General features: G+C 46.4%; 2 protein-coding genes across 3 annotated transcripts in view; both read left to right on the top strand.

Moving 5' to 3' along the window:
* Positions 1-15,834, top strand: part of LOC109902868 (tyrosine-protein kinase receptor Tie-1) — a 22,716-nt gene extending 6,882 nt beyond the window's left edge. Inside the window, exons 8-23 of one of the 2 annotated variants that reach the window (XM_031785600.1) lie at positions 185-330; positions 532-676; positions 935-1,093; positions 1,467-1,604; positions 1,925-2,227; positions 2,416-2,706; positions 3,891-4,084; positions 4,807-5,017; positions 5,192-5,302; positions 6,290-6,480; positions 7,028-7,141; positions 7,530-7,600; positions 8,668-8,708; positions 9,925-10,021; positions 11,768-11,867; positions 12,229-15,834. In XM_031785600.1, the coding sequence (XP_031641460.1) occupies positions 185-330; positions 532-676; positions 935-1,093; positions 1,467-1,604; positions 1,925-2,227; positions 2,416-2,706; positions 3,891-4,084; positions 4,807-5,017; positions 5,192-5,302; positions 6,290-6,480; positions 7,028-7,141; positions 7,530-7,600; positions 8,668-8,708; positions 9,925-10,021; positions 11,768-11,867; positions 12,229-12,300 (2,384 nt within the window). In that variant the 3' untranslated portion in view covers positions 12,301-15,834. Of the gene's footprint in view, positions 1-184; positions 331-531; positions 677-934; positions 1,094-1,466; positions 1,605-1,924; positions 2,228-2,415; positions 2,707-3,890; positions 4,097-4,806; positions 5,018-5,191; positions 5,303-6,289; positions 6,481-7,027; positions 7,142-7,529; positions 7,601-8,667; positions 8,709-9,924; positions 10,022-11,767; positions 11,868-12,228 lie in introns of both variants that reach the window. The other variant, XM_031785599.1, reaches the window with a different exon arrangement.
* A 3,328-nt stretch (positions 15,835-19,162) lies between these two features.
* LOC109902869 (thrombopoietin receptor-like) lies at positions 19,163-27,005 on the top strand. The gene is given in 13 exon segments (XM_020499550.2): positions 19,163-19,530; positions 19,999-20,119; positions 20,266-20,465; positions 20,655-20,806; positions 21,049-21,214; positions 21,627-21,738; positions 21,901-22,061; positions 24,865-25,007; positions 25,214-25,373; positions 25,590-25,671; positions 25,782-25,869; positions 26,298-26,726; positions 26,728-27,005. Coding segments are annotated over 13 exon segments (2,019 nt in total). The 5' UTR covers positions 19,163-19,379; the 3' UTR covers positions 26,782-27,005.
* The last annotated feature ends 243 nt before the right edge of the window (positions 27,006-27,248 follow it).

The raw sequence follows: 27,248 nt of genomic DNA, 5'->3' as shown, positions 1-27,248 counted from the left end.
TCCTCATCATCACCACTGGTGCCTCTACCAAGCATCATCTTCCTCCTCCTCCTCCTCCTCCTCATCATCACCACTGGTGCCTCTACCAAGCATCATCTTCCTCCTCCTCCTCCTCCTCATCATTACCACTGGTGCCTCTACCAAGCATCTTCTTCCTCATCTTCATCTGTTTCTCCCCCATCAGACCGCGCCCCTCAGATCTTGGACATGGCCAGTAGTCTGGAGTGGAACCTTGACTCCAGCCCTGAGATCCTGTGTTCTGCCACAGGCAACCCCCTGCCTAGCCACACCAGCATCGAGCTGCGCAAACTGGACAGTTCTGTGCTCAAGGTAGAGGCAATGGAGGGATGGCCAGGGTGTTTATTTTATATTGGATTATTCCATTACTGGGAATCAAACTGTGATGGTGTTATCAGTGAGATTTGGGAAATTCTGTGTTTTTGTAACAGTGAAAATAGGTCAATATTTTTTATGTTAATGTCAGTTGGCTCAACATACAGACTTACCAATATCTATTTGGACCTCTCTCAGGCGTCTCGCACCACCATGGACTCCAATAAGAGCACAGCCCAGTTTGAGATCCCTCGTCTGTCCTTCGAGCATGCTGGGTTATGGGAGTGCAGGGTCTCCACCAATGGGGGACAAGACTCCCGCAAGTTCAACCTCACTGTCAAAGGTCAGAAGAGAGAAGTATTTTACTGGTCCAGATCAGTCTATGTGAGGTGCTTAACATCGAGGGCAGCTTTCCTAGACACAGAGGAACCCTAGTCCTGGACATGAACATACTTTTTAGTGCAGGACTTGATTTGAGTGGGAAACCTGTCCTAAGTACACACTGAGAAAAAGGGTAGATAAAAAGGTTTTAATGTTCTGGTTGAACTCGTCATATCACCCGTCTCACCCACATCCTCACCCCCACCCGCTCTCTCCCCAGAGCCGCCGTGCCCCAACACCCCTCCCAAGCTGCTGGAGAAGAGGAGTAAGCAACTGGTGGTGATGCCTGTGGATTCCTACAGAGGAGACGGACCCATAGACTCCACCAAGCTCCTCTACAAGCCCATGGAGACCGGAGACTCCTGGTCCTCCATCATAGGTATGTCAGGTGGAGTTTGATCTCATGTAAAGTCATGGGAGTTACAACTACATATCTTGGCAAGTGGCAACATGCGTTATTATCCATTTCACAGGAAAAATCACTGTGGTATATCAGACCGTATACCACAGATATGACAAAACATGTATTTTTACTGCTCTAATTACATTGGTAACCAGTTTATAATCGCAATAAGGCACCTTTGGGGTTTGTGGTATATTGGCCAATATACCACGGCTAAGGGCTGTGTCCAGGCACTCCGTGTTGCCCGGCTCGGGCCTTGTTGCTTAATTATACATTATACACTTTAGATCCCTATGCTACATTGATAATGGTCTCTGATGCTCTCTCTCTCTGTGTTCATGTTCTTCAGTGTACAGTAGAGAGCCTATAACTCTGATGAATCTGAAGCCGTCTACACGCTACCACGTCCGTGTCCAGCTGACCCGTCCTGGGGAGGGAGGGGAGGGATCTTTGGGGCCCGAGGCCATCATGGAGACTGACTGTCCAGGTGAGAAACAACACAGCGGCCATTTTAGTTTTTGGAATGTAATGGAAGAAAGTCAGAACGGAGGTTTGGTGAAGCTGCAGAGGGGGAGTGTGTGTGTGTGTGTGTGTGTGAGTTGAAGTTAGAAGTTTGTCCTAGTGGACAGCTAAGTGCTGGTTCTGAATCTGTGTGAGAATGGTTCTTTAATTCTGAGGTCTATAAGTGACCAGATCAGAATGTTCTTTGTCCGTCTGTAAGCCAGAGGCTAAGTAAACAGTAGAATGAGTAAGTATCCCAGGCTGGTGGGCCTCTCCCTGACTGCGTGTTCTGTGTCGCTGCTGTAGAGCCAACGGTTCGACCGGAGATTGACTTCAGTTCGCTGGAGGGCCGCAACGCCACCGTACGCTGGCTGTTGCCTGGTAACGATGGCGGGGCTGTGGGTGCGGCCAGCGGGTTCTTAGTGCAGCTCTTTGGGCCCTCCCCCTCAGGAGAGAAGCTGAGAGAGGAGACCACCCTGCTCAATGTGCTCTCCACCAAGTTCTACAACCTGCAGTACCACCAAGACTACACAGTGGTCGTCAGGCTGCTCAACTGTGGCAGTCTGGGGCCTGCCTCTAAGCCTTACCACTTCCGCATCAACAGCCAGGGTAACTAACAAAAGCTCTTTCTATTGGCTTAGCGGTGAATGTGGCTCCCCCTGCCCTCGTAGTGTGTCATGATTAAAGAAAGGAAATCAGGATGAAAACATTGTGCAGTGTTGGGCAATAGCCATGTAGCCATGTAGCATAAGATACAACTTTTCTCCTCTCTTTTCCCCTCTCCCCCTCTACCTCAGGTCCCTCCTCCCCTCGTAATGTCCAGGCCCTGCCCCTGTCTGTGTCTGCAGTGCAGGTGAAGTGGCAGCCCCCTGAGGACCCTAACGGGGGCATAGTGAAGTACATCATAGAGTACCAGCCAGTGGGTCAGGGCAGCCTGCACCCCTGGGTAGATACAGACGATGGCAACAAGACGGCTAAAGACGTGACAGCACTTAACGGGAGTACTCTCTACCAGTTCAGAGTGAGAGCCTTCTCTAAAGTACCGGGGGAGTGGAGCAAGTTGGTCCATGCCAGGACCCAGGGAGATGGTGAGTTAGATTACGCCGCTCTGTAATCCCAAATGAATAACAGTGAGTGAGTGAGTGAGTGAGTGAGTGAGTGAGTGAGTGAGTGAGTGAGTGAGTGAGTGAGTGAGTGAGTTAGTTAGTGAGTGAGTGAATGAGAGAGAGGAGATACTTAGCCTAATACTAAGGATACTTAGCCTATTGTACATAAGAAATAGGAGATGCCCAGGTGATTCTCACTGCACACCTCCTCATCCCCTCCTCATCTCTTCCTCCTCCCCTCTTCATCTCCTCCCCTCCTCCTCATCTCCTCCTCGCCTCCTCATCACCTTCTCATCTCCTCTTCCTCCTCTCCTCATCTCCTCCTCCTCCCCTCCTCATCTCCTCATCTCCTCCTCATCTCCTCCTCCTCCCCTCCTCATCTCCTCCTCATCTCCTCCTCCCCTCCTCATCTCCTCCTCATCTCCTCCTCTCCTCATCTCCTCCTCATCTCATCCTCCTCCCCTTCTCATCTCCTCCTCATCTCCTCCTCCTCCCCTCCTCATCTTCTCCTCTCCTCCTCATCTCCTCCCCCTCCCCTCCTCATCTCCTCCTCCTCCCCTCTCCCCTCCTCATCTCCTCCTCCTCCCCTCCTCATCTCCTCCTCATCTCCTCCTCTCCTCCTCATCTCCTCCTCCTCCCCTCCTCATCTTCTCCTCTCCTCCTCCTCATCTCCTCCTCCCCTCCTCATCTCCTCCTCATCTCCTCCTCCTCCTCTCCCCATCTCCTCCTCATCTCCTCCTCCTCGCCTTCTCATCTCCTCCTCATCTCCTCCTCCTCCCCTTCTCCTCTCCTCCTCATCTCCTCCTCCTCTCCTCCTCATCTCCTCCTCCTCCCCTCCTCATCTTCTCCTCTCCTCCTCATCTCCTCCTCCCCTCCTCATCTCCTCCTCATCTCCTCCTCCTCTCCTCATCTCCTCCTCATCTCCTCCTCCTCCCCTTCTCATCTCCTCCTCATCTCCTCCTCCTCCCCTCCTCATCTTCTCCTCTCCTCCTCATCTCCTCCTCCTCCCCTCCTCCTCCCCTCCTCATCTCCTCCTCCTCCCCTCTCCCCTCCTCATCTCCTCCTCCTCTCCTCCTCCTCCCCTCCTCATCTCCTCCTCATCTCCTCCTCCCCTCCTCTTCTCCTCCTCTCCTCCTCCTCCTCCTCTACCACTCCTCCCCTTTCAGGCTTCCAGGACTTCACTCCAACCACCCAGGGTGTGGGGGGGCGTCCAGGCAGCGAGGGCTACCAGCTGGTGGTGGCGGTAGTGGGGTCTGTGACGGTCACCTGTGTCACCATCCTGCTGGCCCTGCTGGCCCTCTTCTGCATCCGCAAGACCCTGCTCAACCGCAGACGCAACTTCACCTACCAGTCTGGATCGGTGAGAGACAGAGTGAGAGAGAGAGACATGGCATACCACAGTCATTAACTAGTTCACTAAATATACACTGAGTGTACCAAACATTAAGAACACCTTCCTAATATTGAGTTGCACCCCCTCTTGCCCTCAGAACAGACTCAATTCATCGGGGTATGGATTCTTCAAAGTGTCAAAAGCGTTCCACAGGGATGCTGGACAATGTTTACTCCATTGCTTTCCAAAGTTGTGTCAGGTTGGCTGGAAGTCCTTTGGGTGGTGGACCATTCTTGATGCACACGGGAAACTGTTGAGTGTGAAAACCCAGCAGTGATGCGGTTCTTGACACTCAAACCAGTGAGCCTGGCACCTACTACCAATACCCCATTCAAAAGCACTTCAAATCTTTTCTCTTGCCCATTCACCCTCGAATGGCACACATACACAATCCATTTCTCAATTGTTTCAAGGCTTGTAAATCCTTATTTAACCTGTCTCCTCCCATTCATCTACACTGATTGGAGTGGATTTAACAGGTGACATCTATAAGGGATCATATAGTTCACCTGGACTCACCCGGCCATTATACTGTGGAAAGCAGGTGTTCTTAATATTTTGTACAGTGTATATATCCACTTTTACGCTATATTATACATAGCGACATATTATTAGAAACCTCTCTATATATACATTTTTTATACTTTGACTGATTCAAAATGAATGAAATGAATCATTGCAACCCGTAGGGAGAGGAGACCATCCTGCAGTTTAACTCTGGGACCCTGACCCTGACGAGGAGACCCAAGCCTGCCGCCGAGTCCCTCACCTACCCCATCCTGGAGTGGGATGACATCAAGTTTGAGGACGTCATCGGAGAGGGCAACTTCGGCCAGGTCATCAAGGCCATGATCAAGAAGGATGGGGCCAAGATGAGCGCTGCTATCAAGATGCTGAAAGGTAGTATGTACCACACAAACACACGCAGGCACACACACCAAAACAGACACACACAGACACACAATGACACACACACTAAAAACTCTGACCACAAGCCAGGGGTCAAATTGAACAGGCTTCTTTCTCTGTACCTGTTTGTAACTTGCTATGTTTGCTGTGTTTCGTTTTGAGCAGAGTTTGCCTCTGAGAATGACCACCGGGACTTTGCAGGAGAGCTGGAGGTATTGTGTAAACTGGGCCAGCATCCCAACATCATCAATCTCATAGGAGCCTGTGAAAACAGGGGTGAGTCTCCCACCTACTGGTCAGGGTGGGAATTACATGCTTTTAATTGACACTATAATAATACTGCTGGCTGTAATATAATACTACTTCCCTCTTCAAGGGAATACTTTTAAATATGAGTTTTGAAGCAAGTCGCTAGAAATAAGTCTGTATTATTTTATGTTTGGCTATAGCATGTGAGTTTAAGATGTCAAGCTGTGTAAACTGTACATGTAGGTCAACTTTGTATTTGTTCAGTACTGATTCCATATTGCTTAGTTGCCTGAGCCCAACATGCAGGGCATGAAGTGGTTAATATCCTGAGTTATCCGGATGCGTACAGATGTGCACCTGGACACGACTGTGTGTCGTCCAACCCAAACAAACCCTGTCTATCTGCAAGAAGCATTTGCACAAGCACATTTGTTTTGGTTGTCCATATGCCACATCAGCAAACTGTTCCGCTGCTGCATATCTATCTGTGTGATACAGAGTCTTGGGACCAAGCTCTGAGCATGACATTTCAATTTCCATACCACATCTGATGGTTTCGGGACATAATTGAATTGCCTGTTTCTCTTTGTACTTTAGAGGGAGATTACAAAAACAACTCAACCATGAGAAAAATACATCCTGCCAAACCACTGTGTTTCACAATCCTACTGGTTCTCAAGTAGCCCTGAGAGAGAAACCAGAATGTCTGGTTAATGATGGTTCTCTTTGTCTCTCTCTCTCTCTCTCTCTCTCTCTCTCTCTCTCTCTCTCTCTCTCTCTCTCTCTCTCTCTCTCTCTCTCTCTCCCTCTCTTGATACAATTATGATGACTACAACACAGAACTAGAATTATATTTCTATGGTTACATTATGACACTCAGTTAATGCCTTCCTACCTTTCCATGGCTAACTTTTATGCGTATGGTATCTCCCTTAGCAACCTTCTCCATAAAGTGTACAAGTAGATCATAAACTTCCTTCACTTTCCCCTAACTGCCTCTCTCTACCTGTGTAGGGTACCTGTATATTGCCATTGAGTACGCCCCCTATGGTAACCTGCTTGACTTTCTGCGTAAGAGCAGAGTCCTGGAGACAGACCCCGCCTTTGCCAAGGAGCATGGCACCGCATCCACCCTCACCTCCCAACAACTGCTGCAGTTTGCCGTCGACGTGGCAACTGGCATGCACTACCTTAGTGACAAACAGGTATGGTATACACACAGATGTCTCTGTGAACTCTAAAGATGTGTCCCTGTGTTGGGAGGGGAGTTGCCAGTTCTATGTGGTTCTTATCCAAGTTTGGCAGCATACTTTTATTTCATTGTTTTACAGCTGTGCAAGCTTCAATACACATATGATGATTGATAAATGTGACAGAGAATCTTCGTTTATGTAGTTTTCCTCTCAACATACATTTTCAATTATTTAATTCCCAGATGTTATCTTCATCCTCCCTCTTCTCCCTCTTCCCCCATCTCCTCTCTCTCCCCTCTCTCCTCCCTCTCCTCCCTTTCCTCTCTCTCTCTCCTCTATACTCCCTTTCCTCTTTCCCTCCCTCCTCCCTCTCTCTCTCTCGCTCTCTCTCTCTCCTCCCTCTCCTCCCTTTCCTCTCTCTCTCTCCTCTATACTCCCTTTCCTCTTTCCCTCCCTCCTCCCTCTCTCTCTTGCTCTCTCTCTCTCCCCTCTCTCCTCCCTTTCCTCTTTCTCTCCTCCCTCTCTCTCTCTCTCTCTCTCTCTCTCTCTCTCTCTCTAGTTTATCCACAGAGATCTGGCAGCGAGGAATGTTCTAGTGGGAGACAACCTGGTCGCTAAGATAGCAGACTTCGGTCTGTCCAGAGGAGAGGAGGTCTATGTGAAGAAGACCATGGTGGGTGCTCAGTCACAAACAGCACTGTGCATTATCAAACCTTAGCCAGTGTACTAGTCTGTAATGATTCCCCAAAACGAGTACAGATGATACATAAGACTGTGAAATGAGTGGAAGGAACTGAAGAGGGCAGTATTGTTGATGTAAGAGGGCAGTATTGTTGATGTAAGAGGGCAGTATTGTTGATGTAAGAGGGCAGTGTTGTTGATGTAAGAGGGCAGTATTGTTGATGTAAGAGGGCAGTATTGTTGATGTAAGAGGGCAAGCAAGTAACCCTGCAAGTTATGAGAAGAGAGAATCATACACCTTTACATGTATTAGACAGACTGAAAACTGCATAGGAGGACTGAACTGTACGATGTCTTGACCTTTTCTCTTTGCATTACAGGGGAGGTTGCCTGTGCGTTGGATGGCGATAGAGTCCCTAAACTACAGTGTGTACACCACCAAGAGTGACGTGTGAGTATCTGTCTGGGAAACTCATAGTTCAACGAGAACAAATCGTGGCTTTATTTAGACAATTATACCATGTGTTCCAGTAACGGTTGGAAGACAATACGATGCCAGCAGTCACATGATCCCGGTCTCTCTCTCTGCCCTGCTGTCCAAAACAACAAATCATGTTCGTCCCCCCCCCCCCCAGTCAATGGTGAACTGATAACTTAGGGCAGAGGAAACTGATAACAGAACCCAGGAAGCCCTAAGGAACATAGAGCCAGTGGATGGTCTCACCACCACACAGAGCCTGTCAAACACACACTATTTATACCCACCTCAGAACTGACTGGAAGGCCCTAGGACAGCTACAGGAAGTGAAACGAAAAAGAGTTGGTTAGGTTAGCAGAAAAGAGAGACGTTTCTGTAGTAAACAAGTTGTAAATGAGCTGTGTGTGTGTGTGTGTGTGTGTGTGTGTGTGTGTGTGTGTGTGTGTGTGTGTGTGTGTGTGTGTGTGTGTGTGTGTGTGTGTGTGTGTGTGTGTGTGTGTGTGTGTGTGTGTGTGTGTGTGTGTGCGCGTGCGTGCGTGCGTGCGTGCGAGCGAGCTAAGGCACAGAACATAAGAAAAGATAACCAGACCATTACTCTGTGTTTACGAGAGAGAGTAAATATATATACATAATATGACATTTGAAATGTCTTTATTCTTTTGGAACTTTTGTGAGTGTAATGTTTACTGTTCATTTTGTATTGTTTATTTCACTTTTGTTTATCCATTTCACTTGCTTTGGCAATGTAAACATATGTTTCCCATGTCAATAAAGCCCCTTGGATTGAATTGAATAGAGAGAGAAAGAGAGAGAGAAAGAGAGTCATATTGTAGGCAGACTGTATTTGTACAGAATGACTGACAGTTAACTGTTCAACTTGCAGTGGGTAGGCTACATTATCTTGTTAGTTCACATTGGCAAAGTCAACATAAAACCTCTAATTACCCTGTTTAATGGATGGAATTACAATTTCACTCTAACTGTTCAATGGCCTTTACTTCTCCACCGTTCCTCATCGTCCTTCTCTCTCTCTTTCTCAGATGGTCTTTCGGTGTACTTCTATGGGAGATAGTGAGTTTAGGTAAGTTGACGTCAAGTTAACGTTAAGTGTGAACTCTATTCCTATTTTCAGATGAGAAATACTATTGGCGTATATTCCCAGCCATGTGGGCACCCAAAATGAAATAATCAAAACACCTCCGGTTACCCTGAGAGAGTATTTCCACCACAGCTTTCACATCATACTGTAAATGTACCATAGCTCACAGAGAGAATGGGGGAGGGGCAGAGGATAAACAACTTCAGAATACACAGAAAGAACATCCTCACTCTAGGAAATATTATGTCATAAAAGTCTGAGCAAAATAACCCCTCCTATGAGGATTGATAAGGGTGATGATGATGGTGGTGATGATGGTGATGATGATGATGGTGATGATGGTGATGGTGGCGGTGATGATGGTGATGATGATGGTGATGATGGTGGTGGTGATGGTTTATGATGGTGATGATGATGATGGTGATGATGATGATGGTGATGATGATGGTGATGATGGTGATGGTGATGGTGGCGGTGATGATGGTGATGATGATGGTGGCGGTGATGATGGTGATGATGGTGATGATGATGGTGGGGGTGGCGGTGATGATGGTGATGATAATGGTGATGATGATGGTGATGATGATGGTGGCGGTGATGATGGTGATGATGATGGTGGTGGTGATGGTTTATGATGGTGATGATGATGGTGATGATGATGATGTTGATGATGATGGCGATGATGATGATGGTGGTGATGATGGTGGTGGTGGCGGTGATGATGGTGATGCTGGTGGTGATGATGGTGATGATGGTGATGATGATGGTGGTGGTGATGATGATGATGATGATGATGATGATGGTGATGGTGGTGGTGATGATGATGGTGATGATGATGATGGTGGTGATGGTGATGAGGATGGTGATGATTTTGATCAAGACTATGACTGACATATACATCAGTCCATGGCCAGTGTCAGTGCCCCGTGTCAGTGCCCAGTGTCCGTGTCCCGTGTCAGTGCCCCGTGTCAGTGCCCCGTGTCAGTGCCCCATGTCAGTGTACCGTGTCAGTGCCCCGTGTCAGTGTCCCGTGTCAGTGCCCCATGTCAGTGCCCCGTGTCAGTGCCCCATGTCAGTGTCCTGTGTCAGTGCCCCGTGTCAGTGCCCCATGTCAGTGTCCCGTGTCAGTGCCCCATGTCAGTGCCCCGTGTCTGTGTATGGTTGTAAAAGTTAAACCGTCTCTCTGTCTGTCTACCAGGTGGTACTCCTTACTGTGGGATGACCTGTGCCGAGCTTTATGAGAAGCTCCCTCAGAGCTACAGGATGGAACAGCCCAGGAATTGTGACGACGAAGTGTAAGCAATGACCTGGACTTGGAACTGTGTGTGCGTGCATACGTGTGTGTGAGTGAGTGAGTGAGTCACACAGAGGCACAGAGAGAGACAGACACAGAGAGAGACAGACAGACAGACAGACAGACAGACAGACAGATAGATAGATAGATAGATAGATAGATAGATAGATAGATAGATAGATAGATAGATAGATAGATAGATAGATAGATAGATAGATAGATAGATAGATAGATAGATAGATAGATAGATAGATAGATAGATAGATAGATAGATAGATATAGAGACAGAGAGAGACACAGACAGAGAGAGAGAGACACAGACAGAGAGAGAGAGACACAGACAGAGAGAGAGAGACACAGACACAGACAGAGAGAGACACAGACACAGATAGAGAGGGACACAGACAGAGAGAGACACAGACACAGACAGAGAGGGACACAACACAGACAGAAAGATACACAGACAGAGAGAGACACAGACAGAGACACAGACAAACACAGACATAGAAAGAGAGAGACACAGACAGAGAGAGACACAGACAGAGAGACACAGACAAAGAGAGACACAGACAGAGAAAGAGAGAGACACAGACAGACAGAGAGACACAGACAGAGAGACACAGACAGAGACAGAGAGAAACACAGACAGATAGAGACACAGACAAAGACAGAGAGAGACACAGACAGAGAGAGAGAGAGACACAGACACAGACAGACAGAGAGAGACACAGACACAGACAGAGAGAGACACAGATACAGACAGAGAGAGACACAGCCACAGACAGAAACACAGACAGAGACACAGACACAGACAGATAGAGACACAGGCACAGACAGAGAAAGACAGACAGAGAGAGACACAGACAGAGAGAGACACAGACAGAGAGGGACACAGACACAGACAGAGAGAGACACAGACAGAGACAGAGAGAGACACAGACAGTGACACAGACAGATAGAGACACAGACAGAGAGAGACACACAGACAGAGAGATGCACAGACACAGACAGATACACAGACAGAGAGAGACACAGACAGCTAGAAACACAGACAGAGAAAGACACAGACATAGAGAGACACAGACATAGAGAGAGACAGACATAGAGATAGAGACACAGACAGAGACAGACACAGACAGAGAGAGACACAGATACAGACAGAGAGAGACACCGACACAGACAGAGAGAGACACCGACATAGACAGACACAGCCAGAGAGAGACACAGACAGAGAGATGCACAGACACAGACAGAGAGAGACACAGACAGAGAGAGACACAGACACAGACAGACACAGACAGAGAGAGACACAGACAGAGAGACACAGACACAGACAGAGAGAGACACCGACAAAGACAGAGAGACACAGACACAGACAGAGAGAGACACAGACAGAGACACAGACAAAGAGATACACAGACAAAGAGAGACACAGACAGAGAGAGACACAGACAGAAACACAGACAGTGACACAGACAGACAGATAGAGACACAGACAGAGAGATGCACAGACACAAAAAGAGGCACAGACAGAGAGAGACACAGACAGCTAGAGACACAGACACAGACCAAGAGAGAGACAGACAGACAGAGAGAGACACAGACACAGACAGAGAGGGACACAGACACAGACAGAGAGAGACACAGTCATAGACAGAGACACAGACAGAGACTGTGTGCACCATTATAGCTGGTTATTATAGTTTGTTGTGGGTTTTATAATTGGTTAATAGTTTTTTTGATCCAGGTATGAGTTGATGAGGCAGTGCTGGAGAGACCGGCCCTATGAGAGACCTCCGTTCTCCCAGATCTCTGTACAGCTCAACAGAATGCAGGAGGCCAGGAAGGTAAGGAGTCTGTAACTTACAGTTTCAGTTAGGACTCACATTTTCAATCCGCTAGCAACCTCCTGACCTATCCCAATGGGTACAGAGTTAGCCTGGTCCCAGACTTGTTTGTGTTGTCTTGCAGGAGTTGACACAGAAGGTCCTGGTTAGGGTTGCAACATTCCAGGAACTTTCAATAAATTCCCTGGTTTTTCCAAATCCTGATTGGAGGATTCTGTATTTCCTGCTTCCTACCTCCTGATTTGGAGATCCCTAGTCCTGGTTACATACAATTCCTCCTCCTTACTGAATTAATTCCTCACCCGTAATTTTCTAAATCACTCCACTATCTAACTACTCCTCTCCTTACGTCCCACCCCAGGCCTACGTGAACATGGCGCTCTTTGAGAACTTCACCTATGCTGGGATAGACGCCACGGCCGAGGAGGCCTGACTTCCAGCCCCCCCAGACCCCGACAGGTCTCGTAGCCCACAGGAGAGGCCCCGAGGCTGGGCACCGCGTTACTGCCACCCCCCTGCTGCGGCCCAACGTGGGGACCGGTGGAACAACAGACGATCCACCCGGACCACTAGGCTATAGAGGGAGGACTGTGAAAGGACACTATATCAAGGTCTGATGGGGGGACTGGTCGGGACTGGTTGGGACTGGTTGGGACTGGTTTGGGAGTTATAACACTGGACTTGGTGCTTGTTTGAAGGAAAGTGTGGAAGAGGAAGGTGCTACATCACATGTGCTACACTGACAGACTCACATGTGCTACACTGACAGACTCACATGATACTACACTGACAGAGTCACATGATACTACACTGACAGAGTCACATGATACTACACTGACAGACTCACATGATACTACACTGACAGAGTCACATGATACTACACTGACAGACTCACATGATACTACACTGACAGACTCACATGATACTATACTGACAGAGTCACATGATACTACACTGACAGACTCACATAATACTACACTGACAGAGTCACATGATACTACACTGACAGTGTATGTGGGGTGCCCTATGACCTTTCCTCCATCCAAATGGAGAGAATACCTTTCTATGGACACATGGACACACGTGGAGTTTGCTGTTCATTCTGAGATGGATTGAGATGGATCCGCCTGGGGAGAAACATACAATGTAGCACTTGAACCTGAAATCTGTGTATTCAACGTGTATATTCACTTATTTCCTGTCTTTCGGATGGGACGTTAAACGGCTGTCCTGACTCTCTGTGGTCACTAAAGATCCCATGGCACTTATCATAAGAGTAGGGGTGTTAACCCCGGTGTCCAGGCTAAATTCCCAATCTGTCTCTCATACCATCATGGTCACCTTATCATCTCCAGCTTCCAATTGGCTCATTCATCTCCTCTCCCCTGTAGCGATTCCCCAGGTCGCTGCTGTAAATGACAATGTGACCGCTGTGCTTTTTACTGTCTCTCCTTCCTCTTAAAGTGTACTTACAGAATATATCATCCCTTTGTAAAAGTTGAGTATAAATCATATACACAGACCACCTGTTTACCTTTGTGACATACTGTATGCTACCTGCATCTCTTTGAATGGTGTATCTATCTACTCTGTGAGAAAATAGGTTTTGTTTTCTTGATCTCACAGAGGCACGTAATAAGTAACTTGAGCTGTGAATCTAAAGTAGCAAATGTGACTTTTTTCCCCCTATCATATCTAACCCAGCGATGCTGTACTGCTCTGCTGCCACTGTTTTGCCACTGAGTCCTGGGAGGTGTGAGGTTAAATGAAGTGATGTTCAAAAGAACATGGTGACCTACTTTTATCCCTCTGGGTGTCAGCGTGTTGGGGTGTTAGGGATAAACCGCAGCCCAGGCTCATTGGGGCCTGAGGTTGACAGGTAACTGGCCTCTTCCCTGCAGCACAGAGCTGATCTGTCAACACACAAACACACACCCTGTGATCTGGCCTCTTCCCTGCTTCAGAGAGCTGATCTGTCAACACACACACACACACCCTGTGGCCTGGCCTCTTCCCTGCTTCAGAGAGCTGATCTGTCAACACACACACACACACACCCTGTGGCCTGGCCTCTTCCCTGCTGCAGAGAGCTGATCTGTCAACACACACACACACCCTGTGGCCTGGCCTCTTCCCTGCTGCAGAGAGCTGATCTGTCAACACACACACACACATACACACACCCTGTGGCCTGGCCTCTTCCCTGCTTCAGAGAGCTGATCTGTCAACACACACACACACACATCCTGTGGCCTGGCCTCTTCCCTGCTGCAGAGAGCTGATCTGTCAACACACACACACACATACACACACCCTGTGGCCTGGCCTCTTCCCTGCTGCAGAGAGCTGATCTGTCAACACACACACACACACACCCTGTGGCCTGGCCTCTTCCCTGCTGCAGAGAGCTGATCTGTCAACACACACACACACACACCCTGTGGCCTGGCCTCTTCCCTGCTGCAGAGAGCTGATCTGTCAACACACACACACACACATACACACACCCTGTGGCCTGGCCTCTTCCCTGCTTCAGAGAGCTGATCTGTCAACACACACACACACACATCCTGTGGCCTGGCCTCTTCCCTGCTGCAGAGAGCTGATCTGTCAACACACACACACACATACACACACCCTGTGGCCTGGCCTCTTCCCTGCTTCAGAGAGCTAATCTGTCAACACACACACACACATACACACACCCTGTGGCCTGGCCTCTTCCCTGCTGCAGAGAGCTGATCTGTCAACACACACACACACATACACACACCCTGTGGCCTGGCCTCTTCCCTGTTTCAGAGAGCTGATCTGTCAACACACACACACACATACACACACCCTGTGGCCTGGCCTCTTCCCTGCTGCAGAGAGCTGATCTGTCAACACACACACACACATACACACACCCTGTGGCCTCTTCCCTGCTTCAGAGAGCTGATCTGTCAACACACACACACACATACACACACCCTGTGGCCTGGCCTCTTCCCTGCTGCAGAGAGCTGATCTGTCAACACACAAACACACACCCTGTGGCCTGGCCTCTTCCCTGCTGCAGAGAGCTGATCTGTCAGAGGATTTCCTCCTGCTGCTGACACCAGGACACCAGCCACAGGCTAGGACTGAGGACTGGCACGCAGAGCCCTGCTGAGCTCAGTTTCCTGACACCCGAACACACACACACACACACACACACACACACACACACACACACACACACACACACACACACACACACACACACACACACACACACACACACACACACACACACACACACACACACACACACACACACACACTACTTGTACACATCTATGTATGAACAAAAAGGCATGAACCAAAACGATAACAAACTGGTCCTGTCTGAACCTACATTTTAACAAACTGGTCCTGTCTGAACCTACATTATAACAAACTGGTCCTGTCTGAACCTACATTATAACAAACTGGTCCTGTCTGAATCTACATGATAACAAACTGGCCCTGTCTGAATCTACATGATAACAAACTGGTCCTGTCTGAACCTACATTATAACAAACTGGTCCTGTATGAACCTACATTATAACAAACTGGTCCTGTATGAACCTACATTATAACAAACTGGTCCTGTCTGAACCTACATTATATCAAAGTCGTCCTGTTTGAACCTACATTATAACAAACTGGTCCTGTCTGAACCTACATTATAACAAACTGGTCCTGTCTGAACCTACATGATAACAAACTGGTCCTGTCTGAACCTACATTATAACAAACTGGTCCTGTCTGAACCTACTATATAACAAGCTGGTTCTGTATGGCTCAGTTGACAGAGCATGTCGATTGCAACAGTAGGATTGTGGGTTCGATTCCCAGGTCCACCCATACGTAGAAATGTATGTTGCTTTGGAAAAGTGTCTGCTAAATGTCATTCACATAATATATTAAAACATACAGTACACCAAGCTGTATTCTACTATCTACCCAGATGTCCCTTTGAAGAACTACACGTTAGATCCCTGATAAGGGAAAGGGGGGATACCTAGTCAGTTGTATAGGGAAAGGGGGGATACCTAGTCAGTTGTATAGGGAAAGGGGGATACCTAGTCAGTTGTATAGGGAAAGGGGGATACCTAGTCAGTTGTATAGGGAAAGGGGGGATACCTAGTCAGTTGTATAGGGAAAGGGGGGATACCTAGTCAGTTGTATAGGGAAAGGGGGATACCTAGTCAGTTGTATAGGGAAAGGGGGATACCTAGTCAGTTGTATAGGGAAAGGGGGAGACCTAGTCAGTTGTATAGGGAAAGGGGGATACCTAGTCAGTTGTATAGGGAAAGGGGGATACCTAGTCAGTTGTATAGGGAAAGGGGGATACCTAGTCAGTTGTATAGGGAAAGGGGGGATACCTAGTCAGTTGTATAGGGAAGGGGGATACCTAGTCAGTTGTATAGGGAAAGGGGGGATACCTAGTCAGTTGTATAGGGAAAGGGGGATACCTAGTCAGTTGTATAGGGAAAGGGGGATACCTAGTCAGTTATATAGGGAAAGGGAGATACCTAGTCAGTTGTATAGGGAAAGGGGGATACCTAGTCAGTTGTATAGGGAAAGGGGGATACCTAGTCAGTTGTATAGGGAAAGGGGGATACCTAGTCAGTTGTATAGGGAAAGGGGGATACCTAGTCAGTTGTATAGGGAAAGGGGGAGACCTAGTCAGTTGTATAGGGAAAGGGGGATACCTAGTCAGTTGTATAGGGAAAGGGGGATACCTAGTCAGTTGTATAGGGAAAGGGGGATACCTAGTCAGTTGTATAGGGAAAGGGGGATACCTAGTCAGTTGTATAGGGAAAGGGGGATACCTAGTCAGTTGTATAGGGAAAGGGGGATACCTAGTCAGTTGTATAGGGAAAGGGGGATACCTAGTCAGTTGTATAGGGAAAGGGGGATACCTAGTCAGTTGTATAGGGAAAGGGGGAGACCTAGTCAGTTGTATAGGGAAAGGGGGATACCTAGTCAGTTGTATAGGGAGAAGGGGAATACCTAGTCAGTTGTAAAGGGAAAAGGGGATACCTAGTCAGTTGTAAAGGGAAAAGGGGATACCTAGTCAGTTGCACAACTGAATGCATTCACCCGAAATGTGTCTTCTGCATTTAACCCCTCTGAATCAGAGAGGTGCGGGGGACTGCCTTAATTGACGTCCATGAGGGCTCGGGGAGCAGTTGTTGGGGGTTAACTGCCTTGCTCAAGGGAAAAACTGAAGATTTTTCCACCTTGACAGCTCGGGAATTCGAACCAACAACCTTTGGGCGGCTACCTGCCGCCCAAGTAAAAGAGGAACTGATGAAGGATGCAACTTCTATAGAAGCACCTCTATCTACAGTATCTCTGTGAGGCAATGCTCTGTCTGGCCCCAAGGGCCTGGCTGTCTCCTGTCTACTGATTAGTAGATTAGTTGGAAGATAGTTGCTGAATTGTGGTCATAATGTGTTACTATACGCTTCATATACAGTGCCTTGCGAAAGTATTCGGCCCCCTTGAACTTTGCGACCTTTTGCCACATTTCAGGCTTCAAACATAAAGATATAAAACTGTATTTTTTTGTGAAGAATCAACAACAAGTGGGACACAATCATGAAGTGGAACGACATTTATTGGATATTTCAAACTTTTTTAACAAATCAAAAACTGAAAAATTGGGCGTGCAAAATTATTCAGCCCCCTTAAGTTAATACTTTGTTGCGCCACCTTTTGCTGCGATTACAGCTGTAAGTCGCTTGGGGTATGTCTCTATCAGTTTTGCACATCGAGAGGGCGACATTTTTTCCCATTCCTCCTTGCAAAACAGCTCGAGCTCAGTGAGGTTGGATGGAGAGCATTTGTGAACAGCAGTTTTCAGTTCTTTCCACAGATTCTCGATTGGATTCAGGTCTGGACTTTGACTTGGCCATTCTAACACCTGGATATGTTTATTTTTGAACCATTCCATTGTAGATTTTGCTTTATGTTTTGGATCATTGTCTTGTTGGAAGACAAATCTCCGTCCCAGTCTCAGGTCTTTTGCAGACTCCATCAGGTTTTCTTCCAGAATGGTCCTGTATTTGGCTCCATCCATCTTCCCATCAATTTTAACCATCTTCCCTGTCCCTGCTGAAGAAAAGCAGGCCCAAACCATGATGCTGCCACCACCATGTTTGACAGTGGGGATGGTGTGTTCAGGGTGATGAGCTGTGTTGCTTTTACGCCAAACATAACGTTTTGCATTGTTGCCAAAAAGTTCAATTTTGGTTTCATCTGACCAGAGCACCTTCTTCCACATGTTTGGTGTGTCTCCCAGGTGGCTTGTGGCAAACTTTAAACAACACTTTTTATGGATATCTTTAAGAAATGGCTTTCTTCTTGCCACTCTTCCATAAAGGCCAGATTTGTGCAATATACGACTGATTGTTGTCCTATGGACAGAGTCTCCCACCTCAGCTGTAGATCTCTGCAGTTCATCCAGAGTGATCATGGGCCTCTTGGCTGCATCTCTGATCAGTCATCTCCTTGTATGAGCTGAAAGTTTAGCGGGACGGCCAGGTCTTGGTAGATTTGCAGTGGTCTGATACTCCTTCCATTTCAATATTATCGCTTGCACAGTGCTCCTTGGGATGTTTAAAGCTTGGGATATCTTTTTGTATCCAACTCCGGCTTTAAACTTCTTCACAACAGTATCTCGGACCTGCCTGGTGTGTTCCTTGTTCTTCATGATGCTCTCTGCGCTTTTAACAGACCTCTGAGACTATCACAGTGCAGATGCATTTATACGGAGACTTGATTACACACAGGTGGATTGTATTTATCATCATTAGTCATTTAGGTCAACATTGGATCATTCAGAGATCCTCACTGAACTTCTGGAGAGAGTTTGCTGCACTGAAAGTAAAGGGGCTGAATAATTTTTGCACGCCCAATTTTTCAGTTTTTGATTTGTTAAAAAAGTTTGAAATATCCAATAAATGTCGTTCCACTTCATGATTGTGTCCCACTTGTTGTTGATTCTTCCCAAAAAATACAGTTTTATATCTTTATGTTTGAAGCCTGAAATGTGGCAAAAGGTCGCAAAGTTCAAGGGGGCCGAATACTTTCGCAAGGCACTGTAACTGACTGTTACTGCCGGTCCTGAATACAGTATGACATGTTCAAAGATTTCAATTTGAACATAAATTTTTTTATGTTTTTGAGAGACCAGAGAGTATCTGTGATGGTTTATAGTGTGAAAGAGGTTTGTATTGAATGTATGAAAACATCAACGTGGGATAAATGTGTGTTAGAGGCAACACTCTTCCTTGTACCACCATGTGGGTTGGCTCCCACACAACACCCACTTCCTGTAGAACGAGGACCTGTCAGATAGAGCCTCCCCTCATCAGTACAATCCCCCTCCACCCCAGACCACAATGCTATGCTGACAGACACTCACAAACACCTTACCAATCTCAGACATAGAGCTTGGGGCAGCGATGGGGTAGATCAGACACACCTGTCTGTGGATGGGACACACCTGCCACCTGTCTGTGGATGTCATGGATCTCCATCTCACCCCGAGGGTAGTTTGTGTCTGGCTCTGGATCATAGCAGGCTGGTTGAACGTACTGGGGCATGGGATTATAGATGAGGCTGTCCCTCACCTGTCAAAGAAAGGTAGGTTTCTGCCTTTCTAGGGAGTTTTTCCTAGCCACCGTGCTTCTACACCTGCATTGCTTGCTGTTTGGGGTTTTAGGCTGGGTTTCTGTACAGCACTTTGAGATATCAGCTGATGTACGAAGGGCTGTATAAATACATTTGATTTGATTTTGATTTGAGGACATTGGACCACCAGTTTGTTTTTTAACACAATGATTTGACAGAAATAGTCCTCTGGAATAGTGTTATGGCTAGACAAAACAAGGCAACATTGTTATTCGTCTCTCAGCTGAACTTCTCTCTCGTGGTGCAGTATTGGTGATTTACGCCTGTTTTTACAAAAACCATTAATGTAACTCACTCTGGGTTAAAGCATATACTAAATGGCAAAATAATATTTGTTACAGCATTATAAAACAATAATACATTATAGAATTCAACATTTTTATTTCAAAACTGTAGTAAATTATATTATTGCCCATACAGATGTGTTGTTGTTGGCTGGTGATGAAGATCCAAAGTGTTTTACCAGGACACAGTATGACTTGACCTGTTTCTGGGAGACACCAGGCAACACAGCTTATGACTTCTTCTACAGGAATGATAAGTATGTTCAATGTATTCTGGTAAATTGTAAAATTTCAATATTTTCAGAAAATACACCAACATGTATTACAGTTGAAGTGAACAGTTGACATACACTCTGTACTGCCAGGCACTGACACCAGTCATCTTTCCTTTGTCCCTGATCAGTGAGGAAAAGGAGAAGCGGTGTAAACTGACTCTCCAGAGGACAGAGAAGGGGGAGGAAGAGGAGGAGGAGGGGAAGATTCTCCACATCTGCTTCTTCCCTTGCTCTGACGTCTTCCTGTTCACGCTCACACACATCAGAGTGGTGGAGAGCAGCTCCAACTACACACTCTTCACACGCACCATCAGCGTTGAGGACCAGGGTGTGTGTGTGTGTGTGTGTGTGTGTGTGTGTGTGTGTGTGTGTGTGTGTGTGTGTGTGTGTGTGTGTGTGTGTGTGTGTGTGTGTGTGTGTGTGTGTGAGAGAGAGAGAGAGAGAGAGAGAGAGAGAGGATTTTAGTAGATAGAAATCTAAAGCTCATCCTCCCTGTTTTTCTCTCTCTCTTTCTCAGGTCTCCTGGAACCCCCTGTGAATGTATCCCTTCACCCAACAGGGCAAGCTGGGCAGTTGCAGGTGTCTTGGCATGCACCAAGAGATTGGGAGAGCAATGTGCATTATGGGATGCATTACTCCTCCCAGGGACTAGGGGAGAGGACAGAACTGGTACTGAAACTCAGAAACACTAAATCAACACCAATTCATCCAGTCAGATTCACTGCAAGGGGAAAAAGACAGATTAAGTGTTTGGTAAAAAATCTATCATGACTGGTGCATTCACTATTAGTACCCACCTTGATGGTAGGCTAAAGGGCGTCTATTTTGTGAAAGAATGTCGTCACTCAAATTCCATTCACTGTGCTGCTGCTGTAGACTTCCTGTGATATTTCTTCCCTCTCTGTCTCCAGATAAGGTCCATGAGGTCCCCCATTCACAGCCTGGTTTCTCTGCTGCCAGGCGAGGTGGTCAGCGTCCAGCTGAGGGTCAAACCCAATGGCTACAGTGAGACAGAGACCAGCGGTCACTGGAGCGACTGGTCGGTCCCCATCACTGCCATGGTACCTCAGAGCGCAGGTGGGTGAACTACTGAGTATAGGCTAAAGACGGATAAAGAAAACAGTGCACATGTGGGGCGGCAGGTAGCCCGGTGGGTAGCCCGGCGGGTAGCCCGGCGGGTAGCCCGGCGGGTAGCCCGGCAGGTAGCCTGGCGGGTAGGAGTGTTGGGCCAGTATCCGAAAGGTTGCTGGATTGAATCAACCGAGCTGACAAGGTAAAAATCTGACGTTCTGCCCCTGAGGAAGGCAGTTAACCACTATTCGACCGTTCTCCAAAGACGTGGATGTAGATTAAGGTGGCCCCCTGCACCTCTCTGATTCAGAGGGGTTGGCTTAAATGCGGAAGACACATTTCATTTGAATACATTAAGATGATGTTGTTTACTGACAGCACTGTAAGAGTGATGGGGTTTACTACCACTGTTTTCCAGCTGATATCTCATTGTTGTGTCATACCTCTGACCTGCAAAACATCACCTGCCAATGGAATGGGCAGTCCTACAGAGATGCTACCTACACCTTAAACTACAAGCTGGGACCCAGGTAGATGTTAACATACAAATAACCTCAACAAACATGCAACTCTACATGATTACAGCAAAACGCTACACAGTTTGACATAAATGAAGGCAACGCTCATATTGCATTGTAAAACATACTTGGTGATTATGTATCATTAAACCTCTGGTTGTGTAATCTCTGCAGTAAAAGGGAGGGTTGGAGAAAGTGTCTGCAGAATGAGAACACCTCCTACCACTGCCGTTTCCATGGAGCGGAGTCCAGCGAGATACTGGTTAAACTCAGTACTGGCCCTGGTTCTCTCAAACGGACCTTCTACACTGAACCCTTCAGACTCAACAACAGCAGTGAGTCACACTGATAATAGATGACTTGGCAGCTGTGAACACTTCCTTTCAGTCAGGCTAACAAGTTTAACCAGCAATACCAAATTGGGTTTAATTAATTATTTACTAAATACCTAACTAATCACACAGAATTACACATAACTAAATCATAACTTGATTACAAATTACATCATAAAGGAAAACGTCCCTAGCGGGCGGAACAGATATGACAGCTGGTTACACAAAAGAAAAGGGGCTGGGTTTGAGTGAAAGAGCGGGAAGACTGAGGAACAAAGGGAAGAAGTGGTGCTATTGTAAATACAGTATCTCATGCATTCTAAATTACCACCCATTTGGAAAAGGACAATACAATAAATATTTACTCTGAGCTGCACTTCGGTAGGTTGGTGGTAGATGGAAGGCCGTGTTGCCCAACACGGCCTTCCATCTAGAGTCCTTTGAAGAATGTCTCTGGTTGTCAATTGGATACGTTGTAGTAACGTCGTTGGGTGATAGACGGGATACTCTGTCTATTCCTTCCTAACCCTCGGTTGCATCTGCTGTTGCTAACTCAACGACTAGGAGGTATCACTTCTGTAGTGAATAAGAGTTCAAAGTTCATACCATTCACAACCAAAGCTCACGCTAATGTTGGCTTCGTTCTGTAGTTATTATCTGAACAATTCTGACATAGGACCGTCGTCCTCACGTCCTCAGAACAGGAGGATATATTGTCGTCAAGGGCTTATATAGGAAGGGAGAGGAGGGCGTGTTTGAAAAGTTTATAGCCCATGTCCCTTCACAGGGGCAGGCCACTGATTGAGAAGAGCCCAACTTATGAAAACCCAAATCTCACATTTTAGAAGCTAAAATCACATTTCATCCCATCATGAATAATTTCATTTTCAAACATTTAAATTGAACAACAATTCCATGTGAATCCGATAACTCTGATGTGTAGACTTTCCACTGTAGAGTTTGTCATCTTATCATTGATGAGAATGTCTCAGATGGCAACCGAACTGACATCATATTCATTAAGTACCAACGCATATGTTCATTTGGTAGGATTACCAGAATATAGTTAATTTCCCCCCACCTTCTGATGTTCCCAGAATCTCTATGTTAACCAAGGGTTTTGAAAATGTAACCTCAGTAGGGTAGAGAGAGGAAAAAGGGGGGAAGAGGTATTTATGACTGTCATAAACCTATCCTCCAGGCCAACATCATGACACCGGTATACTACATTGCCATTAAGAGTTAAACAAATGGAAAGAGGTGGAATCTAGCATGCATTTTTCATAATTTTTGAAGAATCCTTGTTGACATACACTACCGTTCAAAGGTTTGGGGTCACTTAGAAATGTCCTTGTTTTTTGTCCATTAAAATAACATCAAATTGATCAGAAATATAGTGTAGACATGGTTAATGTTGTAATTGACTATTGTAGCTGGAAATGGCTGAATTTTAATGGAATATCTACATAGGCATACAGAGGCCCATTATCAGCAACCACCACTCCTGTGTTCCAATGGCACGTTATGTTATCTAATTCAAGTTTATAATTTTAAAAGGCTAATTGATCATTAGAAAACCCTTTTGCAATTATGCTAGCACAGCTGAAAACTGTTGTCCTGATTAAAGAAGCAATACAACTGGCCTTCTTTAGACTAGTTGAGTATCTGAAGCGTCAGCATTTGTGGATTCGATTACAGGCTCAAAATTGCCAGAAAAAAAGGACTTTCTTCTGAAACTTGTCTGTCTATTCTTGTTCTGAGAAATGAATGCTATTCCATGCGAGAAATTGCCAAGAAACTGAAGATCTCATACAATGCTGTGTACTACTCCCTTCACAGAACAGCGCAAACTGGCTCTAACCAGAATAGAAAGCGGAGTGGGAGGCCCCAGTGCACAACTGAGCAAGATGACAAGTACATTAGAGTGTCTAGTTTGAGAAACAGACGCCTCACAAGTCCTCAACTGGCAGCTCCATTAAATAGTACCCGCAAAACACCAGTCTCAACATCAACAGTGAATAGGCGACTCTGGGATGCTGGCCTTCTAGGCAGACTACCTCTGTCCAGTGTCTGTGTTCTTTTGCCTATCTTAATTTTGTCTTTTCATTGGCCAGTCTGAGATATGGCTTTTTCTTTGCAAGCCTGCAACTCATTTCCAGCTACAATAGTCATATACAACATTAACGATGTCTACACTGTATTTCTGACCAATTTGATGTTATTTTTTACAGACAAAATAAATAGCTTTTCTTTCAAAAACAAGGACATTTCTAAGTGACCCCAAACTTTTGAACTGTAGTGTAAATCTGTAACAATACAATCTGTATTATGGACATCAAATAAATACAAATAAATACAACCTTACTGTGAAATACTTACTTACAAGCAGGTAACAGCGACTGGTCACCCCCACTTACTGTGGACACACCCTCAGATATAGGTAACAGTGCAGTTCAAGAAGAGTTTAAATAATATTGACCAAATAAACTAAAGTAATAAAAAAAAGAAAAAGTAACACAATAAAATAACAAGGCTATGTACAGGGGTTACTGGTACCGAGTCAATGTTCGGGGGTACAGGTTAGTTTAGGTCATTTGTACACACACCTAGTATATAGGTCCTGGATGTCAGGAAGCCTGGCCCCGGTGACGTACTGGCCTGTACGCACTACCCTCTGTAGTGCCTTATGGTCAGATGCTGAGCAGTTACCATACCAGGTGGTGATGCAACCGCTCTCGATGGTACACTAATCATCTCTGTAAAACTCATGTTATTTCTCTCTCTCCCCTCTCTATGTTGCGGTCAGTTCAAACAGGCCCTCCAGGGAGGCTGAGGGGGAAGTGGGAGGGGGGCAGGCTGCATCTGAGATGGGGCACACCCCTACTGGATCTGTCTCTCCACCTGATGTACCAGCTCCGCTACCAGCCTCAAGGGGAGGCCGTCTGGAAGGTACAGAGCCTACCTACAGAGCCCACCTGTTCTGTGGTAAAACCATAAGCCTGGCTCTGTCCTTATTGCATATGTAAACAGGGAACTACATGTTTTGTCATGAGTTTGTATTTTGCAGTACAAACCAATAACTGGGTGGCTGAACTGAGCCGTCCTCCCCAAAGCAGTCTCCGCTGATGTTCTTGTGTGTTGTCCTCTCTCTTCAGCTGGTGACCCTGCAGGTTTCTGAGAACAGTATTTGTCTGGACGTTCAGACTGGCAGTCAGTACTTTATCCAGGTCAGAGCCAGGCCCAACGGGTCAGTCTACGCTGGCTACTGGAGCGACTGGTCACCCCCACTTACTGTGGACACACCTTCAGATATAGGTAAAGTAACACTAGTATGGAGATCACTTTCCATATCTGATTACATAAAATGTCTGCGGTACATGGGAAGGTGCATACTGGTTGATAGTATTCTGTTACGCTCAGGTAGGCCTAGAGAGGTGCAACCCATGAATAGTAGATATTACAGTCACTGCGCTTCTAATCAGGCAGGCTATTGTCATTCTCAAACTCTGGTTCTTTATTTGAACTCAGCAGGGGGCCTCTTCATCATCTGCATTCCTCTCATGATGCTCATCCTATCAGTTGTGTTCCTCTCAATGATCTCCAGGTATCTCAGGTAAGATGCTTTTTCAGTCTGCTTCACACTGCACACACACACACACACACACACATATCTTTCACACCCTATTCATGGACATGTTGTGTACTGAATCATTTTTCCACCAGTAAGCTCAAACGGTATCTGTGGCCACCAATCCCAAAACTTGACAAAGTACTGCACGGCTTCCTGACAGACATCAACGGCCAGACTTGGGTAAAAACTGAATTGATTGCAGTACAGTAGATTAACATTATGGAACTATAATGAACAAAAATATAAACACAGCATTTAATGCATTGGTCCCATGTTTCATGAGCTGAAATAAAAAATCTCAGAAATGTTCCTTATGCACAAAAAGCTTATTTCTCTCAAATGTTGTGGACAAATTTGTTTACATCCCTGTTAGTGAGCATGTCTATGCCCTCCCAAGCCCACCCATGGCTGTCAAATCCATAGATTAGGCCCTAATGTATTTATTTCTATTGACTGAAATTGTTGCATGTTGCATTTATATTTTTGTGTAGGATAGATCAATTGAAGGGGTCACGTTTTAACTGTGTGTTCAATGTGGTTTATCTTTATGTGGATGTGTTGGAAACATTGGATCTGAGTCTCTGTATGTACCTGTGTTACCTCCATAGGACCCTCCCTTCATCATCAAGCAATATTCTGAAGAGACCCCAGCCTCTGTGGTGGAGATTATGTCTGAGAGGGAGGCTCCAGATGGAGGGAAGCTTCCCAGGGAGTCCTCCTTACTACTCTCCCCAGAACGAGGCTCCGCTGGCGGGGAGGAGGAAAGGCTCCCCACCCTGGCCCTGGAGCTCAGCCAAGACTACGTGACCCTGGCCACAGATGACGTCATCCCCTGTCTCCGAGGGAACAAGTATGTGTATGACGGGGAGGTGGGGGCAGAGTCTCGAGGCCTGGGGGAAGATGAGGTTCTCCAGATGAGGTGTCACTGCTCCTCCAACTTCCCATCATCCTCCAGTACCACGGACATCCTCAACCGCTCCTACATGCTGCTGGCCGAACAGCCTATAGAGACTGGACTGTCAGGACAGCAGCAGGGCCTGCAAGCTCTATGCCAACCTGAAGGGAACAAACTCAGCTAATGCAAACACCTGATTGGCACAGCTCAACAAGGGCACACAAACTGGACAGTTACAAAACATCAAAACAATATCCATTACATCACTACCAAAACATGTCCTTGCATACAGCTTATTAAAGATGTATTTTATGACTGATGGGTTAATATATCAAGTGCACCCAAATGTGGATGAACGGATATGGATCGATATGTTGCACGGTCATACTATATACTGTAAATATATATATTTAACTTGTCACATGTCTGTCTGTAACGTATATACTGTACAGTGCATTCAGAAATATTTAGACCCCTTGATTTTTCCACATTTTGTTACGTTTCAGACTTATTCTAAAATGGATTACAACTTCTTCAGGATCGGTGTTGAGCTAACGTAGGCTAAAGGTTGTAAGAAACAAACAAAAAATCCCAGGACATAGACATGTCTGATATGGGCGAAGTTTAAATTCTTGTTAATCTAACAGCACTGTCCAATTTACAG

The sequence above is a fragment of the Oncorhynchus kisutch genome, linkage group LG13 (genome assembly GCF_002021735.2).
Source record: "Oncorhynchus kisutch isolate 150728-3 linkage group LG13, Okis_V2, whole genome shotgun sequence".
NCBI lineage: Eukaryota > Metazoa > Chordata > Actinopteri > Salmoniformes > Salmonidae > Oncorhynchus > Oncorhynchus kisutch.
The sequence above is the reverse complement of the archived record's forward strand: the minus strand, read 5'-3'. Positions and strand labels throughout refer to the sequence as shown.